The sequence below is a fragment of the Bison bison genome, unplaced genomic scaffold (assembly GCF_000754665.1).
Source record: "Bison bison bison isolate TAMUID 2011002044 unplaced genomic scaffold, Bison_UMD1.0 scf7180017864037, whole genome shotgun sequence".
Classification (NCBI taxonomy): domain Eukaryota; kingdom Metazoa; phylum Chordata; class Mammalia; order Artiodactyla; family Bovidae; genus Bison; species Bison bison.
The window spans coordinates 8,970,107-8,989,023 of NW_011494609.1; the positions used below are offsets into that span (position 1 = coordinate 8,970,107).

The following is an 18,917-nucleotide window of genomic DNA, read 5'->3' on the forward strand; positions in this document are numbered from 1 at the left end:
GTCTCTCAGATGTATTGGCCTATCATGCAGCGAACGGAGCGAGCTTGGACTGGGTAACACCTGCAGGGGTGGGACGGTGCGGGTGGGAGGTCCACCCACAGCAGCGGGGCCGGGTCCCGGCTGAGCCCCAGCACCGCCCCTAGATGGAGGATTCAGGTTGGAGCCCATGACGGAGCAGGCTCTCCCGTGGCAGCTGCTCAGTGTGCCTGTGAACCCGCAGGCTCCCAGAGGTGCCAGAGCAGGTGCCTCAAGCCCAGGAGAGCACAGCAGAGGGGACAGCTCCTCCTGCTCATCCTCTGGATGGTCACTGGCCAAGAAGAGGAGGCCATGTGGGAGCCACAGGCAGTGCGGGGGGGCAGAGAGCTCAGTGGACTCGTTGCCTGTACCCACATGCAACAAAGCACCGGGGAGCCGGCCTTTCCCAGACTCAGGGGCAAGAAAGCGCATGGGAGTCTGGACCCAAAACTGCTGAAAACAGGGATGCAAATAAATACTCATATATGCAGGTTCACAGCAGCAGAAAGGGGAAACAGACCCGAATCCATCAAAGGCTGAATGAACAAACGTGATCCATCACCCAGAGGAATGGCATTCAGCCATAAAAGGGAGGAGGTTCTGCCACACGTTACGTGGGACACAGATGAGCCTTGAAAACACCCACTGCGCTGAGCGACAGGCACGATTGCCAAGGACCACAAGTAGTCTTGTGATCCTGTTTTTAGGGAAACGAGTCAGAGAGCGACCTCATGGTTTCAGGGGTGGGAGTGGGGCTGGGGTTCACTCTCTGTGGGCTTGCAACTGCTTTGGGGGATGCATATGTTTTGGAGCTAGAGAAAGGTAATGGTCGTACCACACTGTGAGCGTGCTAAATTCTACCCAATAGTTTATTTTTAAAGTTAACTTTATATTAGGTAAATTTTATCTCAGTCTTACCACAGGAGCTTATCAGAAAGGTCTGGGTATGAAAGCCTTCCTGAGCAAAAAGGGACACTTGAGACCCCGTTTCCCATTTCTGGGGCTGTGGCCTGAAGTGCCTGCTGCCCTGGGCCCCCAGTCACAGCTCAGGCATGTGCAACAAAGTGGTCAACGATGGCTTAGAAGAGGCTCCCTTCAGACAGCCTGCATGATGGGTCAGCTGGAAACCAGGCAACCCCGTCCTCCAAAGGGAGGGCCACACTGGGATGAGGATACTGGGAATGATTGCTGGAGCACCTGCAACCTTCTAAGGAACCTGAGGCCCCAAGACTCTGGGTCACCAGCTTCCTAACAACTCATTCACAGCTGGCCCTTAAATCCAGCCTCCAGTGGATGGTACCATGGAGATTCCACCCTCCTTCTGTATCTCATGTCAGGGGCCAGCTTGTGACCATAAGGGGGGGACTGTCTCCCTTGAGGATGCTGCAGCAGAAAAGCAGAAGAGGCCCTACATGGTTGGCCCCGTGGAGTCTAGCCGCAGCCCCAGACTGCCAGCTCCAGAGACAAGGGAACCTGTTTGGTTGCTGCCTCTCCAGCTGGGTTTCTGTTCCCTACAGTCAAGTGGTCTTAACCAACTACTGACTCAGAGCTGCTCTGAATGGAGTCCACAGGCCAGTACTATCCACTGGTTATCAGGGTCCAGGAATGGTTACTGTTTCAGGAGAGATTCTTACAAATAGAGAGCAAGCCTGTGTTGCAACGTGACCTGCACCATCAGTGGGAATGTCTCCTTAAACATGACATCCACATGTCAGCCCTGATGGATGAGACACTTAAAAGACATGGGTCCTCCCCCAGAAGCGTAAGCACCCACGCACAGGGCAGTGGCGACATCATGGTGTGACGTACATGACCACTCCTTCTGCAAAGACTGTCACTGCCCCTGTGACGGGGACACATCTCAGTGAGGGATAGTGATGGAGGTGTGCAAAAACCCAGGAGCTGGGAACCTAGAACCCAGGCCTTCCAGAGGCTGAACTCAGCCACCATCTGGGGACCCCCAGGCTTCTCACTTCTGAGCCTCCTCCACAATTGTTCCAGACCCTTCCCACTGGTTCATTTCAGAAGCCTATAGGACATTAACCTCAAACTTTCTCAACTCCTTACACACACACACACACACACACACACACACACACACAAAACTGTAGTGTCTGAGAAATTATGTTCTCTGGAAAAGTAAATGGCCATGGATGATTTCCAAAAATTAAGTGCAAAAAAGTATGATGCTGATAGATGATCTGTTGGCAGCACAGATTCAGGGATTGCCTGGGTGGATTCTTCCTTTAAAAGGCCAGCAAACAGTGTTACATGTTGAAGCACAATCCTCCAAAAAATATGTGTTGGGTCTGAACCTCCAGTGCCTCAGAATGCGACCTGATTCAGAAATATGGTCCTTGGGGATGTCATTAGTTAAGAAGTTATACTGAAGTGGGAGAGGCCCCTAATTCAATGACCAGTGTCCCCATAAGAAGACAGAGGTGCTCAAGAGAAGCCACGAGATGACAGAGGCAGAGGCTGGAGGGAGGCGGCCACAGCCAGGTCACCCAGTAGGACCGGCAGAGGCTGGGAGCCAGGCCTGGAACGGAGGCCCTCGGAGACTTTGGAAGGAGCCAGCCCCACCCACTATGTGATCTTGGATATCTGTCTCCAGATTTCAAGAGTATTTTCTGTTATTTTAACCACTCAGTTTATGATTCTTAGTGAATATAATTCACATATATGTTCTCTTTCATATTAGAGCCCCAGATCAACCAGCTCTCGGCAATTTAAGACAATGAAGAGGCCAGGAAAAGCACTGTCCCAGGACCTGGGCCAGTGGTTGCCCAAGGACCAGTGCGAACGCCAGGGCCTGGAGTCCAGATTGGGAGACCCTGAGTGGACAGGCCTGGGCCTGGCTGGGGACCTGTGATCTTTTAAATTTCTGAAATGTTCTGGATGAGAACCAGCAGCTGAATATCATTGGCTGAAAGCCTTCCTTCCCAAGCTCTGGTCAGGACTCCTGTCCTGGTTTACACCCTGCCTCCAGAACCCAGAGGTTCTTGAACAAGAAAATAGAGAGACAAAGAAGGCCATCCGGATTAGGAAGAAACAGAATAAAAAGGGAAAATCAACTAGGATTAGGTTTAGCTGTCAGAAAGAGAAAACCCCAAAATAGCAGTACAAAGAAAACGGCAGTTTCTTTCTTTCTGGCATAAAAATGGGAGGTCAGAGCTCAAGCCTGGCCCCGCAGCTTGGCTCCAGGGTGTCCTGGGGCACCAGTTCCTTCCAGCTCCTGTCCGGATGGTCCTCATGGCCCCAGGCGGTAGCTGGCTGCAGCCACCTCCCCTGCATGTCAGGCAGCTGGGTGCGTGACATGTGTTTATAAGGAGGGCGTTTGACACTCCCGTTTGCATCTTATTGGGGCTTCCCTGGTAGCTCAGATGGTAAAGCATCTGCCTGCAATGCAGGAGACCTGGGTTCAATCCCTGGGTCGGGAAGATCCCCTGGAGAAGAAAATGGTAACCCACTCCAGTATTCTTGCCTGGAGAATTCCATGGACAGAGGAGACTGGTAGGCTACAGTCCATGGGATCGCAAAGAGTCGGACACGACTGACTGACTTCACTTCACTTCACTTTGCATCTTATTAACCAGAGTTCACTCATGCAGCCACTCGTGCTGTGAAGTTGGCTGGGAACTAAAGTTTTTCTTGGCAGCCACCTGTCCCCTAAAAACTGAGGGTTCTATTACCATTGAAGGAGGGAAGAACAGATATCTGGGGACAGCTAGCAGTTTCTGAATCAATGCCCAGGTTTAGTTGTCTAACCCGAGTCACCTGCTCACCTTCAGACCGAATCAGGGGTCCCCAGGACATCTGGTGCATCACGGATGGCTCGCTGCTTCTCAGTGACCGAAAGTCATCACAGTTCTGTTGTTTTCATAGGAAAAAAGTGTTCACATTAGTTGAAAAATGGTTATGAGAAAGGTACCCACTCTCAGGGATGGTACACTGATTTGCACACGCTCTTTCCTGCTAGAAACATCAAGTCACAAGGGATGTGTTCAATCAGTGGGGAAGGATGTTGGGGAGCCCAGATCACCTGGACCAAAGGACTGTACCAGGCTGGATGCCCAGCTAGATGAGGGGAGTACCAGGCAGCAGGCGGGTCTGAGGAAGTGAGATGTAGCCTCCTGAGCTGTCTCCAGTTACTAGCTCTGGCTTCATCTCAGAGTCACCTTTGTGTTCTTCACAGCCTGCTGCAGACACTTGCTCCTTTTAATGCCTTTGCCTTACAAAAAGTTTCAGTGACATAGAATCTACTTGCTATATACCTGTGACTGAGTGCACTGTGCCCTGCCCCCAAAGATGTTACAGTCCTAACCCCAGTACCTGTGGATGTGACGCTAGGTGGAATTAAAGTCTTTGCAGAGGATCCAGGTAAGATGAGGCCGTTAGGGTGGACCCTAACCCAGTGTGATTGTGTCCTTGTAAACAGGGGCATTTTTACACAGACACAGGCGTGCACAGAGGGAAGATGTGTGAAGACATAGGGAGAAGGTGGCACTGACCAGGCAGAGAGCCGGACCTCAACAGATTCTCCCCACAGCCCCAGGAGGAATAACCTAGCCGACACTTCCATCTTGGACTTCCAGCTTCCAGAGCTGTGCGAGGAGAGATTTCTGCTATTTAAGCCTGTGTTACTTTGTTACAGCAGGGCTTCCCAGGTGGTGTTAATGGTAAAGAACCCTCCTGCCAATGCAACAGATGCAAAAGATGGGGATTTGATCCCTGGATTGGGAGGATCCCCTGGAGGAGGGTATGGCAACCCACTCCAGTATTCTTGCCTGGGAAATCCCATGGACAGAGGAGCCTAGGGGGCTAGAGTCCATAGAGTCACAAAGAGTTGGACACCACTGAAGCAACTTCGCACGCACACATGCACGCACACACTTTGCTACAGCAGCCCTGGGAAGACAATACAACACCTATCCCAAAGGAAGTTGGAAAGAAGTATGTGCAGCCCATATTAGAGAGAATTTGAGAACTGGCAGCTCCTTACCGAGGCTATCATGGCCATTAACGTCCTTGGTGCTGGAACCTCCCTGGTGGTCCAGTGACTAAGACCATTCCATGCTCCCAGTGCAGGGTGCCGGGGTTTGATCCCTGCTCAGGAAACTAGACCCCACATGCCCCAACTAAGAGTTCACACGCCACAGCTAAAGATCCCGTGTGCCATAACTAAGACCCAGCACGGCCAAATAAATAAATAATAAAACACCCTTAGTGCTTCTAAGGGGCCGATGCAGGTCAGGGTCTCTCCACAGGCAAGCACTGGGAGTCCGTGCTCCCTTCCTCCTGTTGTTCCAGAAGATCTTCTGTTTGAGAAAAAGTAACAACAAAACCAAGAGTCGCTGGGCTTCTCCTATGCATTCAGACGATGCCCTGCCGCTGATCACCCTGGAAAACCACCCAACTTCAGTGAGGAGCACAGGAAAAAGTGTGTCCCCCAAAGGAAAGAGAAACAGGCAGTGGCTGACCCAAAGACCAGCAGAGCTCTCCATGCCATCCTCTGCCACAGGCGACACGTGACAGTCACTGCACCTACTTGTCTGTAGACAAAGAATAATTCTCCAACCCAGGAACGCAAAGCACATCTCAGTTTCAAAGGTCTGAGGAAATGAGAATGTAAAGTTATTCATAATCCCAGCATAAATGCTGAACAGGAAAGAATAAAAAAGATTAAACAGCGTAATGGCTAGGATTCAGTAGCGTTCCGTCAACTTGCTAAAAAGAATTCCAAATTAAAACATTTTTACACCTAAATATGTGTTTGATCACCTTGAAGAGAGGCACTACAGCACTATGAGAAGGAAGGTCTGATGTGACAGCCAGTGGAAGGGTATGGCCCCAGGAAGGGCTCCAGTGAATCACCCAGCAACATGGGTCTTCCACCCAAGACTGTCCACCATCAAGACCTCATTGCATGCCTTTTAAAAGCCAATTCTGTGGGGCCCAGAACCTCCTCCATGAAGTCGGGTCCCAGAGCTGCCCAAACCCCAGGCTTCTGATCCTGGAGCCTCCCTCCTCATAGCATAGAGCGTGAGTCCAGAGGTTTAGAATAGCGTTACACTTACTATTTTGCATGTGGCTCCAGGGGATTCCATGCAGATGCGGAGTTTGCAGTGCAAATAGACTATGGAGTTGTTGATGAAGGAAAAGATTTTCAGCTTAAACCGGGCCTTGTTGGAATTGCCGTTCTCGATCACGTTCGTGTGTGTATTGGGGATGGGGCAGCTGGGAAGAGAGAAGGTGACTCATTAGTTCTAAACTGGCCCTCCTGTCCTTGTTGCCAGATGAATTTCCTTACACGGCACCTGAGTGCAGCTGGAGCATGCCCACAAGTCTCCAAGGAGGCAAGGATGGCTAGGTCTCCAGTTCCCAACAGGACGGTATCCTGAGGGCACTGCCTAAACCCATGTCTGCATCCACGTGTATCTGGGAATTCTCTTGGGAGTCCTTTTGACTGCAAGGAGATCAAACCAGTCAACCCTAAAGGAAATCAACCCTGAATATTCATTGAAAGGACTGATGCTGAAGCTGAAGTTGCAATATTCCAGAAGACAGTGAAGGGCAGAGGAGCCTGGTGTGCTGCAGTTCATGGGGTTGCAGAGAGTCAGACATGGCTGAGCAACAACAGCAAAATCAGACTGCACAGCAGGGGGCAGGTGCCCAGTGGCCCCCGAGCCCTCACCTGTTGTTAATGAAACCAAACATGACCGGGTCCCTGGCGTCGCTGGACGGCGTGGCCCAGCACTCGGTCAGGACCACCTTCAGGTTGCTTTTCTGCTTATAGAGCCCTACTTCGATCTTGACGTCATCGCTGGCAGACACGCTGTAATTCTGAGGAATCGGAGAGTCTCCAATAAATAACTGCATTTCAGTGATGAAACTTCCAGCACCGTGGAGGTCCTCGATGATAGTGTAAACCCTGCAAGACAGAGTGTTTGCAGGGGTCTGCTTCTTTGACCCACTTGTTCCCATTCCTCCCCAGAATGCAACTCCAAAGAAGGGCGGAAATAAAAGACCATCCAGTGAGAACAAGCAGAGGAAGGCTATTTTTTCCCCCAAGCTGGCTGGAGCTGGGGCCAGCCCCGGTGACTAGAGCTTGGTGGAGACCTGAAGGCAGGCAGAGGAGGGATGAGTTTCACAGGGGAAAGGGGAGCTCAGGTGTGCCCGATGGCATCCTATGTGATGGGCTGGGGGAGCAGACCTGACTATCTCTGGTTGGTTCAAACTGGAAAAGGGGACAAATCTAGGGAAACTGGCAGTCAAGTCCTGGCCAGTATCCGTGTGTACGTTCAGTCTCTCAGAAGGGTCTTCAAGTGACTGAAACCCTAAAGAAACCCTCAGATGAAGGCGCTGGGAACAGTATGAGCCCCTTTGAGTAGGGGAGAGACCTCTGCACTCACCCCCACTCGGGCGTGTAGCCGGATGAGGTCAAGAGGTCATTCTGGAAGGCGCAGTGGATGGGGCTCTCAATCTTCATGTGGTGGATGATGCCCTCTGGGGATACGTCGTTCCTCAGCGTGGTCCTCACCACCGTAGTGGTCATGTTCTGAGAACGAACAGGAAGTGAGTGAGTTCCCGGGCCCCAGTCAGCCACCAACATGGCTGCCGATCACAGCTCTGGGTGCAGGGGCTGTTTAAAGTTTATCCCCTCCAAGTGTGAAAACGCTGACAACTTTTCCCCCAGTATAAACTGCAAAAGAGAACTTAACATTGGGACACCTGATTTAGCCTATTTCCTGTGCTCCTTTTCTGCATTAAAAGAGAGCCAGAGACAAACTAGATCAGATACCCCAAACAACAGATCAGGCTGCTGCCCAAATAATCCTCAAGGGCGTTTCTGAAAATGAGAGTACAGAGCCCTTACTGAAGAAATCGAGTTAAAATAAATCGGTTAAAGTCCGTGACTCAGAAAACTGCATTGTAATTTTGCAGAGAATAACACAGAACCAAAGATCCAGAGGGCAACCTAAAGAAAATGAATGTGATCTGGAAGAGGACTGGGGGATGTGAGGTGATAATGCAGTTCACGCCTGAGGACACGAGTCCCCAGGGAACATTGTGATGCCCATTAGTATTAACGAGGTTAAGCCCATAAACAGAAGTGCAGAGCAAATCGGTTTCATGGTAGAGAAATGACCCCAAGGTCACCTGGTATTAAGGACTGGCTGCTCAGAATGTGAATGTTTAGCAGAAAAAAAAAAAGAGATTTTCAGGCAGTTGTGTACCAACCAGTACAAGGAGATGGGCTTGCCATTATCAAAGAGAGTTCTGAAATTTTTCCAGAGTCAAAAGCAGAGATGAAAACCCTGAGATGGGCAGTTTCATCATTTGATTCAGTGGAGAGCACTGTTGGAGGAGATAAGAATTTCTGTGAAATTCCAAAGTCTTTTGTTTGACAAAATGCCTGAAGAATTTCTGTGAAAGCCAAAGTCTTTTGTTTGACAAAATGCCTGAAGTTGTAATTATCTGTTTGAGTTGCTTTACTTGCCAGTGGCTCGGAGGTTGACTGTCATGGTAGTAGCCTCCCCAAGATGAATACCCCTTATTGACACCTTCACAAGTATCACTAGAAGGACAGAGCTCAGTACCAACCGAGAACAGCCTGGGTGACCTGTGGTTGTAATGCTTATTGTGCACCATGGCCAGCAGTGGGCCTTGTTCTGCTTCTGTTAAAGTCACCAACCTTAACAGTTTAGAACTAGACAAGGGAAATTTTGTGTGAAGAGGAAACAAGAGGCGTGGCTGAAAATTATGCCAATGAAGAAGCTGGAATTAGAGTTGGTGGAAATACACAGCCAAGTAAAGTAAATGTTATTGGACTGCTTGAAGGACGACAGAGCAAAGCAGAGTATGAGCCATATGACAAATGGCCTAATCCTGATAAGGTTGCCAGTAGAGCATTTGCTGAAAATAGAGATTCTGAGATTACCGATACTAATGTGACCTGTGCCTCTACCTGACAAGAAACCCAATGGACAATTAAGCCTTGACTTGAGTGGGTCTGAAAACAAAACTTCATCTGCAGGACAAAGCTTAGAGGAGTAGGAAGGGAATTGTCTGCTCTCTGATGATCAGAAAGTTCCTGAACAGAAGGACATTTTGAATTATCTTTCCTTATACAGCTACTGCATCTACTCCTTATTTGCTGTATTATAATAAATCATAGAATGAGTATGTTTTACTTGTGTGCATATTAAACAGACCGGAAAAACTGGTAAAGTTGTTTACATCAAAGAATCTTCAGCTCTTTAACATCACACTCAAAGCTGAAAGCATTTCCTCTAAGATCAGGAGCAAAACAAGAATGCTCACCACTTTTATTCAACATACTATTAAAGTCCTAGTCACAGCAATTAGACAAGGAAAAAATAGAAGGAATCCAAATTAGAAAGAAAGAAGTAAAACTGTCACTCTTTGCAGATGACATGATGCTATACATAGAAAATCCTAAAGTGAAAGTCACTCATGCCTGACTCTTTGTGACCCCATGGACTATGCAGTCCATGGAATTCTCCAGGCCAGAATACTGGAGTGGGTAGACTTTCCCTTCTCAAGGGGATCTTCCCAACCCAGGGATCAAACCTAGGTCTCCCACATTGCAGGCAGATTCTTTACCAGCTGAGCCACAAAGGAAGTTCAAGAATACTGGAGTGGGTAGAATAGCACTTCTCCAGGAGATCTTCCCAACCCAGGAATTGAACCAGGGTTGCCTGCATTGCAGGTGAATTCTTTACCAACTGAGCTATCAGGGAAGCCCCCAAATCCTAAAGACATCACCAAAAAAAAAAACCCTCATCAATGAAATCAGTAAAGTTGCAGAAACATAATTAATATATAGAAATCTGCTGCATTTCTGTACACTAACAGGAGCTATCAAACTAACTAATAAGCTACCAGAAAGAGAAAACAATCTCATTTACAATTACATCAAAAAATAAAATTAAAAACCTAGGAATAAATTTAAATAGGGAGGTAAAATACTTGTACTCAGAAAACTGTAAGACACTGATAAAAGCAACTGGAGCCAACACAAACAGATGGACAGATATACTGTGTGCATGGACCGGAAGAATTAATATTGTTAAAATGACCATTCTACCAGGGCAATCTACAGATTCAAGGCAATCCTTATCCAAATAACCAAGGGCCTTTTTCACAGAACTAGAACAAAAAATTCTAAAATTTGTATGGAAACATAAAGACCCCAAGCAACCAAAACAATCTTTAGAGAGAAGAACAAAACTGGAAGTATCATACTTCCTGACTTTAGACTATACTACAAAGCTACAGTAATTAAAACAGCATGGTAGTGGCACCTAAACCGACACATAGATCTACGGAACAGAGTGGAGAGCCCAGGAGTTAACCCACACTTACTTGGGAAATTAATCTATGAGAATACACAATGAGGATAAGTCAACTTATCCAAAAAATGGTTTTGGGAAAACTAGACATGCCAAAGAATCCAACTGGTTTACTCTCATGCCATGCAAAAAAAAAAAAAGTTCAAAATGGATACAGACTTAAGTGTTAAACCTGAAACCATAAAACTTGTGGAAGAAAACATAGGCAGTATGCTCTGTGAAATCGGTCTTATTAGTATTTTTTGATATGTCTTCTCAGGAAACGGAAACAAAAGCAGCAGTAAACAAATGGGACTACATAAACTAAAAACTTACATAATGAAACACATTATCAACAAAACAAGGCAACCTACTGAATGGGAGAAGATATTTGCAAACGATATATGGTGACTCAGTTGGCAAAGAATCCACCCGCAATGCAGGAGACTCAGGTTCAATTCCTGGGTCAGGAAGATCCCCTGGAGAAGGAAATGGCAACCCATTCCAGTATTCTTCCCTGGAAAATCCCATGGACAGAGGAATCTGGTGGCCTGCAGTCCATGGGATTGCAAGAATCAGACACAACTTAGCAACTAACCCACCACATATCTGATGGGGTTAATATCTAAGACATACAAAGAACTCATACAACTCAACATCAAAAAAAACAAACCCAATTTAAAAATGGACACAGGATCTGAATAACCCTAAAAGATGATGCTATCAAAATGTTACACTGAATATGTCAGCAAATCTGGAAGACCCAGTAGTGGCCAGAGGACTGGAAAATGTCAGTCCTCATCCCAATTCCCAAGAAGGGTAGTACTAAAGAATGCGCTGAGCATTAGACAATTGCATTCATCTCCCATGCTAGTAAGGTCGTGCCTAAGAACTTGCATGCTAGTCTTTAGCATTATGCGAATCAAGTACTTTGAGTGAGTGAGTGAAGTCGCTCAGTCGTGTCCAACTCTTTGCAACCCCATGTACTGTAGCCTACCAGGCTCCTCGGTCCATGGAATTCTCCAGGCAAGAGGGTTGCCATTTCCTTCTCCAGGGGATCTTCCCAACTCAGGGATCGAACCCAGGTCTCCTGCATTGTAGGCAGACACTTTACCATCTGAGCTACCAGGGAAGTACTTTAAGATGTACAAAATGAGTTTTTTAAAAGGCAGAGGAACAAGAGATTGAATAGCCAACTTTTGCTGGATCATAGAGAAAGCAAGGGAATCCCAGAAAAACATCTACCTCTGTTTCATCAACTACACTAAAGCCTTTGACTTTGTGGATCATAACAAACTGTGGGAAGCTCTTAAAGAGATGGAAATACCATACCATCTTAGCTGTCTCCTGAGGAACCTGTATATGGGTCAAAAAGCAACAGTTAGAACCCTGTATGAAACAACTGACTGGTTCAGGATTGAGAAAGGAGTACCACAGGGCTGTCTGTTGTTGCCCTGTTTATTTAATCTATATGCTGAGCACATTATGAGAAATGCTGGGCTGGATGAGTTATAAGCTGGAATCAAGATGGGTGGGAGAAACATCAACAACCTCAGATATGCAGATGATACCACTTCAACGGCAGAAAGCAAAGAGGAACTAAAGAACCTCTTGATGAAGGTAAAGGAGGAGAGTGAAAAAGCTGGCCTAAAATTAAATATTAAAAAAAAAACTAAGATCATGGCATCCAGCCCCATCCCATCACTTCATGGCAAATAGAAGGGGAAAGGGTGGAAGCCGTGACAGATTTCCTCTTCTTGGGCTCTAAAATCACTGCAGAGGAGTGATTGCAGCCATGAAATCAGAAGATGATTGCTTCCTAGCAGGAAAGCTATGACAAACCTAGATAGTGTGTTGAAAAGCAGAGACATTACTCTGCCAACAAAGTCCATATGGTCAAGGCTATGGTCTCCCCAGTGGTCATGTACAGTTGTAAGAGCTAGACTGTAAAGAAGGCAGAGTGCCAATAAATTGATGCCTTCGAACTGTGGGGCTGGAAAATACTCCTATGAGTCCCTTGGACGGCAAGGAGATCCAACCAGTCAACCTTAAAGGAAATCAGTCCTGCATACTCATTAGAAAGACTGATGCTGAAGCTGAAGCTCAAGTATTTTGATCACCTGATTCGAACAGCCAACTAGTTGGAAAAGTCCCTGATGCTGGGAAAGATTGAGGGCAGGAGGAGAAGAGGGCATCAGAGGATGAGATGGCTGGATGGCATCTCTGATGCAATGGACATGAACTTGGGCAAACTCTGGGAGATGGTGAGGGACAGGGAGGCAGAGGGACGGGGATCGCAAAGAGTCAGTCATGACAGGACAACTGAACAACAATATACATAATGGAATACTACTGAGCCATAAAAACAGAATGGAATTTCGCCATTTGCAACAACATGGATGGCCCTAGAGGGTGTCATGCTAAAGGAAATGAGTCAGAAAAAGGCAGATACTGTATGTTATCCCATGTGTGTGGAATCTAAAATACAAAACAAATGAACAAACATAACAAAATAGAAATAGTTATGGATACAGAGAACAAAGAGTGGTTGCCAGGAGGAAGGGAGGAGAAATAGGTGAAGGAGACTAAGAGATTCAAACTTCCAGCTACAAAATGAATGGGCCATGGTATGAAATGTACAGTGTGGGGAATACAGTCAATAGCTAGTTAATATCTTTGTATGGTGACACAGCAGAACTAGACTTACATGGTGGTCATTTTGAAATGCATAGAAATATTGAATTACTATGTTGCAACAGATACTAACAGTGTTATAGATCAATTATACTTCAAAAAGAAACAAACATAGAAAAAGAGATTAGATGTGTGCTTACCAGAGGCAGGAGTGAGAGCAGGGGAATTGGATGAGGGTGATTGAAAGGCACACACTTGCAGTTATAAGATGAATAAGTACTAGAGAGGTAAGATGTATCATACCTCATATGTATCACAACATAATACGTATAATTAGCCCTGCTGCACTTTATACATGGAAGTTGTTAGAGAGTAAATCCTCAGAGCTCTTATCCCAAGGAAAAATAACTTTTTATATTTTTTAAGTTTTGTATCTATATGAGATGATGGATGTTCACTACACTTATTGGATAAGTATTTCATGATGAATGTAGGCCTGTGTATGTGTGTGTGTGTGTGCTCAGTCCTATCTGACTCTTTGAGACCCCGTGGCCTGTAGCCCATCTGGCTTCTCTGTCCATGGGATTTCCCAGGCAAGAATACTGGAGTGGGTTGCCATTTCCTCCTCCATGGGGATCTTCCTGACCCAGGGATTAAACCTGGGTCTCCCGTATTGAAAGTGGATTCCTTACCTTCTAAGCCACCAGGGTAGTCCCTAGTCATTTTGGTATATACCTTAAACTTCTACAGTGCTATATGTCAGTTATCTCTCAATAAAATTGGAAGAAAACATTTTTTAAAGAATCTTTAGCTCTTGGATAGTATTGGTCTCTCTAGGTTATTATACAAACACTGAAATTAGAGTGAAAGTCATCATAATTTTTAGAGTTCATTTTCCTTGGTAGAGACTCCAGATGCATTAGCGTCTAGGAAGAAAGTCACACGGGTTCTTAAGTGAACGATTCAAAATGAAAACATTTAAACATCTTTGAATTTACACCTATCTCCTATGATTGCTTTTTAAAATAAAGTGCTTGTGTTCATATCTCCAGGCTTCCCAAGCGGAGCTGTGGTAAAGAATCCTCCTGCCAAAGCAGGAGACACAGTAGATGTGGGTTCAATCCCTGGGTCAGGAAGATCCCCTGGAAAAGGAAATGGCAACCCACTCCAGTATTCTAGCCTGGCCAGTTCCATGGACAGAGGAGACTGGTGGGCTACAGCCCATTGGGTCACAAAGAGTCAGACACGACTGATCTATGAAGCACGCATGCACGTTCATCTTTCCTTGTTTTTGAATGATCTGCATGATGTTTATAAGTTGCGTACTTTTTGAGTTCATTAACAGAATCTCATTGAGCACATCTGGTTTTACAAAGCCATGAAGTCACATCTTGGATGAGCTTTATTAAAGACAACGAATCTAGAACACGTTCCCTCACAGCGGTGGACGTCATGTGCCTTAACTCACTTTAAAAACTGCCTCGGAAAACCTGGGCAGTCTCCTTCCATCGTCGTACGAATTTTACACAAATTATGAAGATGATTCTGTACTCCAGGAAATCTTTGGGGCATGGGCTCATTTTATCTCTTCCAGTGCTTCGCTGTGCTCAGTCACTCAGTCGTGTCCGACTCTTTGAGACGCTGTGGACTGTAACCTGCCAGTCTCCTCTGTCCAGGGGATTTTCCAGGCAAGAACACTGGAGTGGATTGCCATTTCCTCCTCCAGAGGATTTTCCCAACCCAGGGATCAAATCCACATGTTTCGTCTCCTGCACTGGCAAGCAGGTTCTTTACACTGAGACACTGGGGAAGCCCTATCTCTTCCTGCTGCTGCTGCTGCTGCTGCTAAGTCGCGTCAGTCGTGTCCGACTCTGTGCGACCCCATAGACGGCAGTCCACCAGGCTCTCCGGTCCCTGGGATTCTCCAGGCAAGAACACTGGAGTGGGTTGCCATTTCCTTCCCCAATGCATGAAAGTGAAAAGTAAAAGTGAAGTCGCTCAGTCGTGTCTGACTCTTAGCGACCCCATGGACTGCAGCCTACCAGGCTCCTCCGTCCATGGGATTTTCCAGGCAAGAGTACTGGAGTGGGTTGCCAGTGCCTTCTCCTAGCCAGATCTAAATCATCTGTGTAGAGTGAATCAAACTCAGAAGTGAGACCCTAAATTTCACTTTTATTAAAAACTAGGAAGTCAATAAAATTTAACCGAAAAGAAAAGGAGGCAGAACCCACTAACAGCATATACTCTGCTGTGTTTGTATAAGGAAGCCTTGGGGAGAATCTTAGTTTTTGACAAATTTCAAAACACTTAAGAGCTCCTGTGGCTTCCAGGGCTTGGCTATGACTCATAAGACATGAATTTCCTTTTGTTCTGAATGGGCTCCGAGTCTTACTGAATTTAATTGCTCAACCAGGTGTTTGTCCAACTCAGAAAGACAAGCAAGCAGGAGAGCTGACAAATGCAGCCTTCTCCTTGTCTCTGGGCCCCTGTCTGCCCTCCAGTCCTGTGGGCGGCGACGACTCCCCCACGGGGCAGCCCAGGGCCCCTCCCACCTGAGCACCACAGGCAGGAGCGTCTTATTTCTCATATCTTTCCCTGGTTCTACAAGCCCCGCCCCAAAGTGGCCCCAAGAACCACGGCAGCAGCTTTGCCTCCCCTCTCTGTACACCCACCTGCATGTGAGAGTCTTAGGGATCTTTAAGAAAGAGAACCATAACCCTGGTTGTTTCCGGTTGTACTGGTTAGAGGGTTGGAGAGGGGCTGAAGAAGGCTGTGCTCACCAGAAGCATCCTAACTGGTCCTTCAATCCAGGGGCCCTGTCTGTGGATCTGAGGACCCCTCCAAGGGGCAGCCAGGCCCACCGGTCCCTACTGACCTCCAGCTGCCTGGCCCCTCTTGGCCCAGGGTCTGGCATCGAGGTGGGCTGGCACTCTGAGCTGCGTTTGCACCACATCTCCAACCTCCCCTCCCCCAGCCCATCCTATGCAGGCCCTGGGTCATGTCCGGGCCTCCTGCTTAGCACAACACTGATTCTGACCCTTTCAGCCTGAGATGCCGCCTCCCTGTGCCCTAGACTTGGGGTCATCAGCAAGCTGTGCCCAGGCTCCCCTGTCCCACGAGAGAGCTCACCCAGGGCTCCAGCCAGAGCCACTGAGGGTCCCACCCTGTGCCACTGAGACCCTCGGAGCAGCAGAGTCACAGAGGCTACAGGGTTCTCGGAGGCCAGGCAACCTTGACCTTGACCTACCCTTTAGACCTTGGTAAGCTTCCAGGTCTCATTGATTAAACATGGATAATAATACCCAGGGGCTTCCCTGGTAGCTCAGAGGGTAAAGCATCTGCCTGCAATGCAGGAGATCTGGGTTCAATCCCTGGGTTCCATCCCTGGGTCAGAAAGATCCCCTGGAGAAGGAAATAGCAATGCACTCCAGTACTCCTGCCTGGAAAATTACATGGACAGAGGAGACTGGTAGGCTACAGTCCATGGGATCACAAAGATTTGGACATGACTGAACAACTTCACTTTCTTTCTTTCAAATAATACCCAGCCTGGTGCTGATGAGGGAGCTAAATACCCAGCCAGCAGGTCCCAGTACCCTCCCCACCCCTGTTCTAGGAAATGAAGCCAAAGACCCTCAGGGCCCTCCCCACCCAGCAGCACAGTTAACCCAGCAGTTTCCCTGATAAGGACTATCCCCCCTCCCAGGGCCATGGCCTACCCGCTGCGAGACCCTCCCTAGCCTACCTTCAAAAGGGGACCCTTCCCGTTGGTGCGGCCCTCCCACCCAGAGCCCAGCCTGTCCCACTGGCCAGAGCCACTTAGATACCCTCTATCACGTAAACTCCTGGCCCCTCATCGGCCACCACCACTTGTCCCCGGCCACAGGCATGGTCCCCTCCATATGTCCCTTGGGACCATTTCAGCCTCCTTTCACAGGCTCCCTGCAGAGGCCTCTCCCCACCCCAGGGCACGAGCCGGGTGCTGGGCTGAGTGCTGGCCTGGCCCCACCTGGCTTTACTGGGTGATGGCCCCCACTCCATGCCAGGACCAAACGTTTCTCCAAGGACAACCTGCCTGGGGCTGCTTCTTCTCCCCGAGTCCTGGCGCTGGCTGAACCCACAGAATGTGTTGCCACTGCCTGCTGTGGCCCTGAAAGCAGAGCCCTCATGCTCAGGGGCCAAATGTGGGGAGCAGGGGGAGGGGAGATGGGGGGAAACAGGGGTTTAACCGTGGACTAGAGACAGCCTTCAGAGACTCAGGACCTGGAGCTGTCAGCCCACCATATGGGGATGCTGCAAACCAGAGATGTGGAGTGGGGCCCAGGAACCTGGCCCAGAGTCACCCCAGCAGTCAGTGGCGAAAGGAGGCCAAGAGCCCCTCTCTGCACGTGAGATGTGAATGCCTTCTGGCCAGGACAAGCCCACTCCCCACATTGCACCGCAGAGGAAAAACCCTCAAATAAAATTTTGGATGGCCCTCCATCCAGGTAACCCCCACCAATGCGCACACACACACACAATTATTCATACATTCTTCACAAACATCCCCCCCAACACACATGAACACTGACACATTGTCATACACAAATACACATGCACACACAGGCTCCCAGCTTTCCTGCCACTTCATACACAACCTCTGACACATATGCACATGGACACATTCTCATACACAAACACACATACACACAGACACCTCCTCATACACATGCACACGTGAACATACATGTACACGCAGGCTCCCAGCTTTCCTGCCCCTTCTTCTCCTTCACCACCTCTCCTTCTGGCCTGTGCATCCAAATCACCAGGGGGATTTTACAAACGCTGACTTTGCACCTGTTCCCCCATGAGAACTCTACCCTATTCTAACCCCGGCTCAGTTCTGCACTCAGAGTCAGAGACCCCGGAGTGCAGTGTCTTCCCAGTCCCCCAGGCCAGATGCTGACCCTTCCCACCCAGAGATCAGATGCCCGGAGCCTTCTCCCCAGCCTCACGCTCTGCAGGGTGGTCCCGCACTCGCTCCACGTGGCTGCCAGGGTCACATGTGTGCTGTTTCGGTCGCTGATGTTGCAAGACGGCTGCCCCAGGTAGAGCGAGGACTCGGGGATGCCCTTCTGCTGCAGGAAGTGCCTCTGGATGACAATGGCCACCTTCTCTATCTCGCAGAGCACTCTGACCGCCCCAGTCAGGTTCAGCCGTGGGGAGAGGCCCTGGGTGGCAGGGCGGGCATCTTGCCCAGAGGCAGCTCCAGCTCCCGTTGGGGTCGGGGGCTGTTCTGGGCCAGGGGCCTGGGTTGTGTTGCCAGGAGAGTCACCTGCAAGACAGGAGACAGAAGCATAGAGTGGGTCTGTGTTTAGGGCCCACCACGTGAGCCTGGCCAGCGGGGTGGCACAGGGTGAGAGGGTGTGTGCAGAAGGTAGACAGCAGATGGGAAGCACTCACAGCCTGAAGCCACGCATGATGAGGTTACAGATGCCAGCACGGCTGCACACACACGCGTGTTGTATGTTCCCGCCAGCCCAAGCAGCTGGGCATGCCCTGGCTTACTTTTGCCGCCGTGGCCAGGGAACTGTGGGGCCCTCTGTCCTCCCAGGCTGACATTGGGCGTGTGATGAGTCCATGGACTTGGGACCAGCCATCACCCCTGGGGGCCCCTGAGTCTTCTCTGTAAAATGGGTTATGAAAGACTTCTATGGTGGTCCAGTGGTTATTGGTCTGTCTGCCAATGCAGGGGACACAGGTTCGATCCCTGGTCCAGGAAAGATCCCACATGCCACAGAGCAACTAAGACCTTCTACCTCAACTAGAGAGCTGCCCCTGCTCGCCCCAACTATGGAAACCCACACGCAGCACCAAAGACACAGTGCAGCCAAGAATAAAGTACATAAGTAAGTAAAACAGGTTAATGAAGTA

At 48.6% G+C, this 18,917-nt stretch overlaps 1 protein-coding gene across 1 annotated transcript in view; it reads right to left on the reverse strand.

Annotated features, from left to right (window-relative positions):
* The window catches only part of UMODL1 (uromodulin-like 1), a 77,269-nt gene that overhangs the window by 1,611 nt on the left and 56,741 nt on the right, over positions 1-18,917 (reverse strand). Inside the window, exons 17-21 of the mRNA XM_010835007.1 lie at positions 17,999-18,318; positions 7,428-7,573; positions 6,710-6,946; positions 6,093-6,252; positions 3,801-3,885 (exon numbers count right to left, since the gene is read on the reverse strand). Of these exons, the coding sequence (XP_010833309.1) occupies positions 3,801-3,885; positions 6,093-6,252; positions 6,710-6,946; positions 7,428-7,573; positions 17,999-18,318 (948 nt within the window). The remainder of the gene's footprint in view (positions 1-3,800; positions 3,886-6,092; positions 6,253-6,709; positions 6,947-7,427; positions 7,574-17,998; positions 18,319-18,917) is intronic.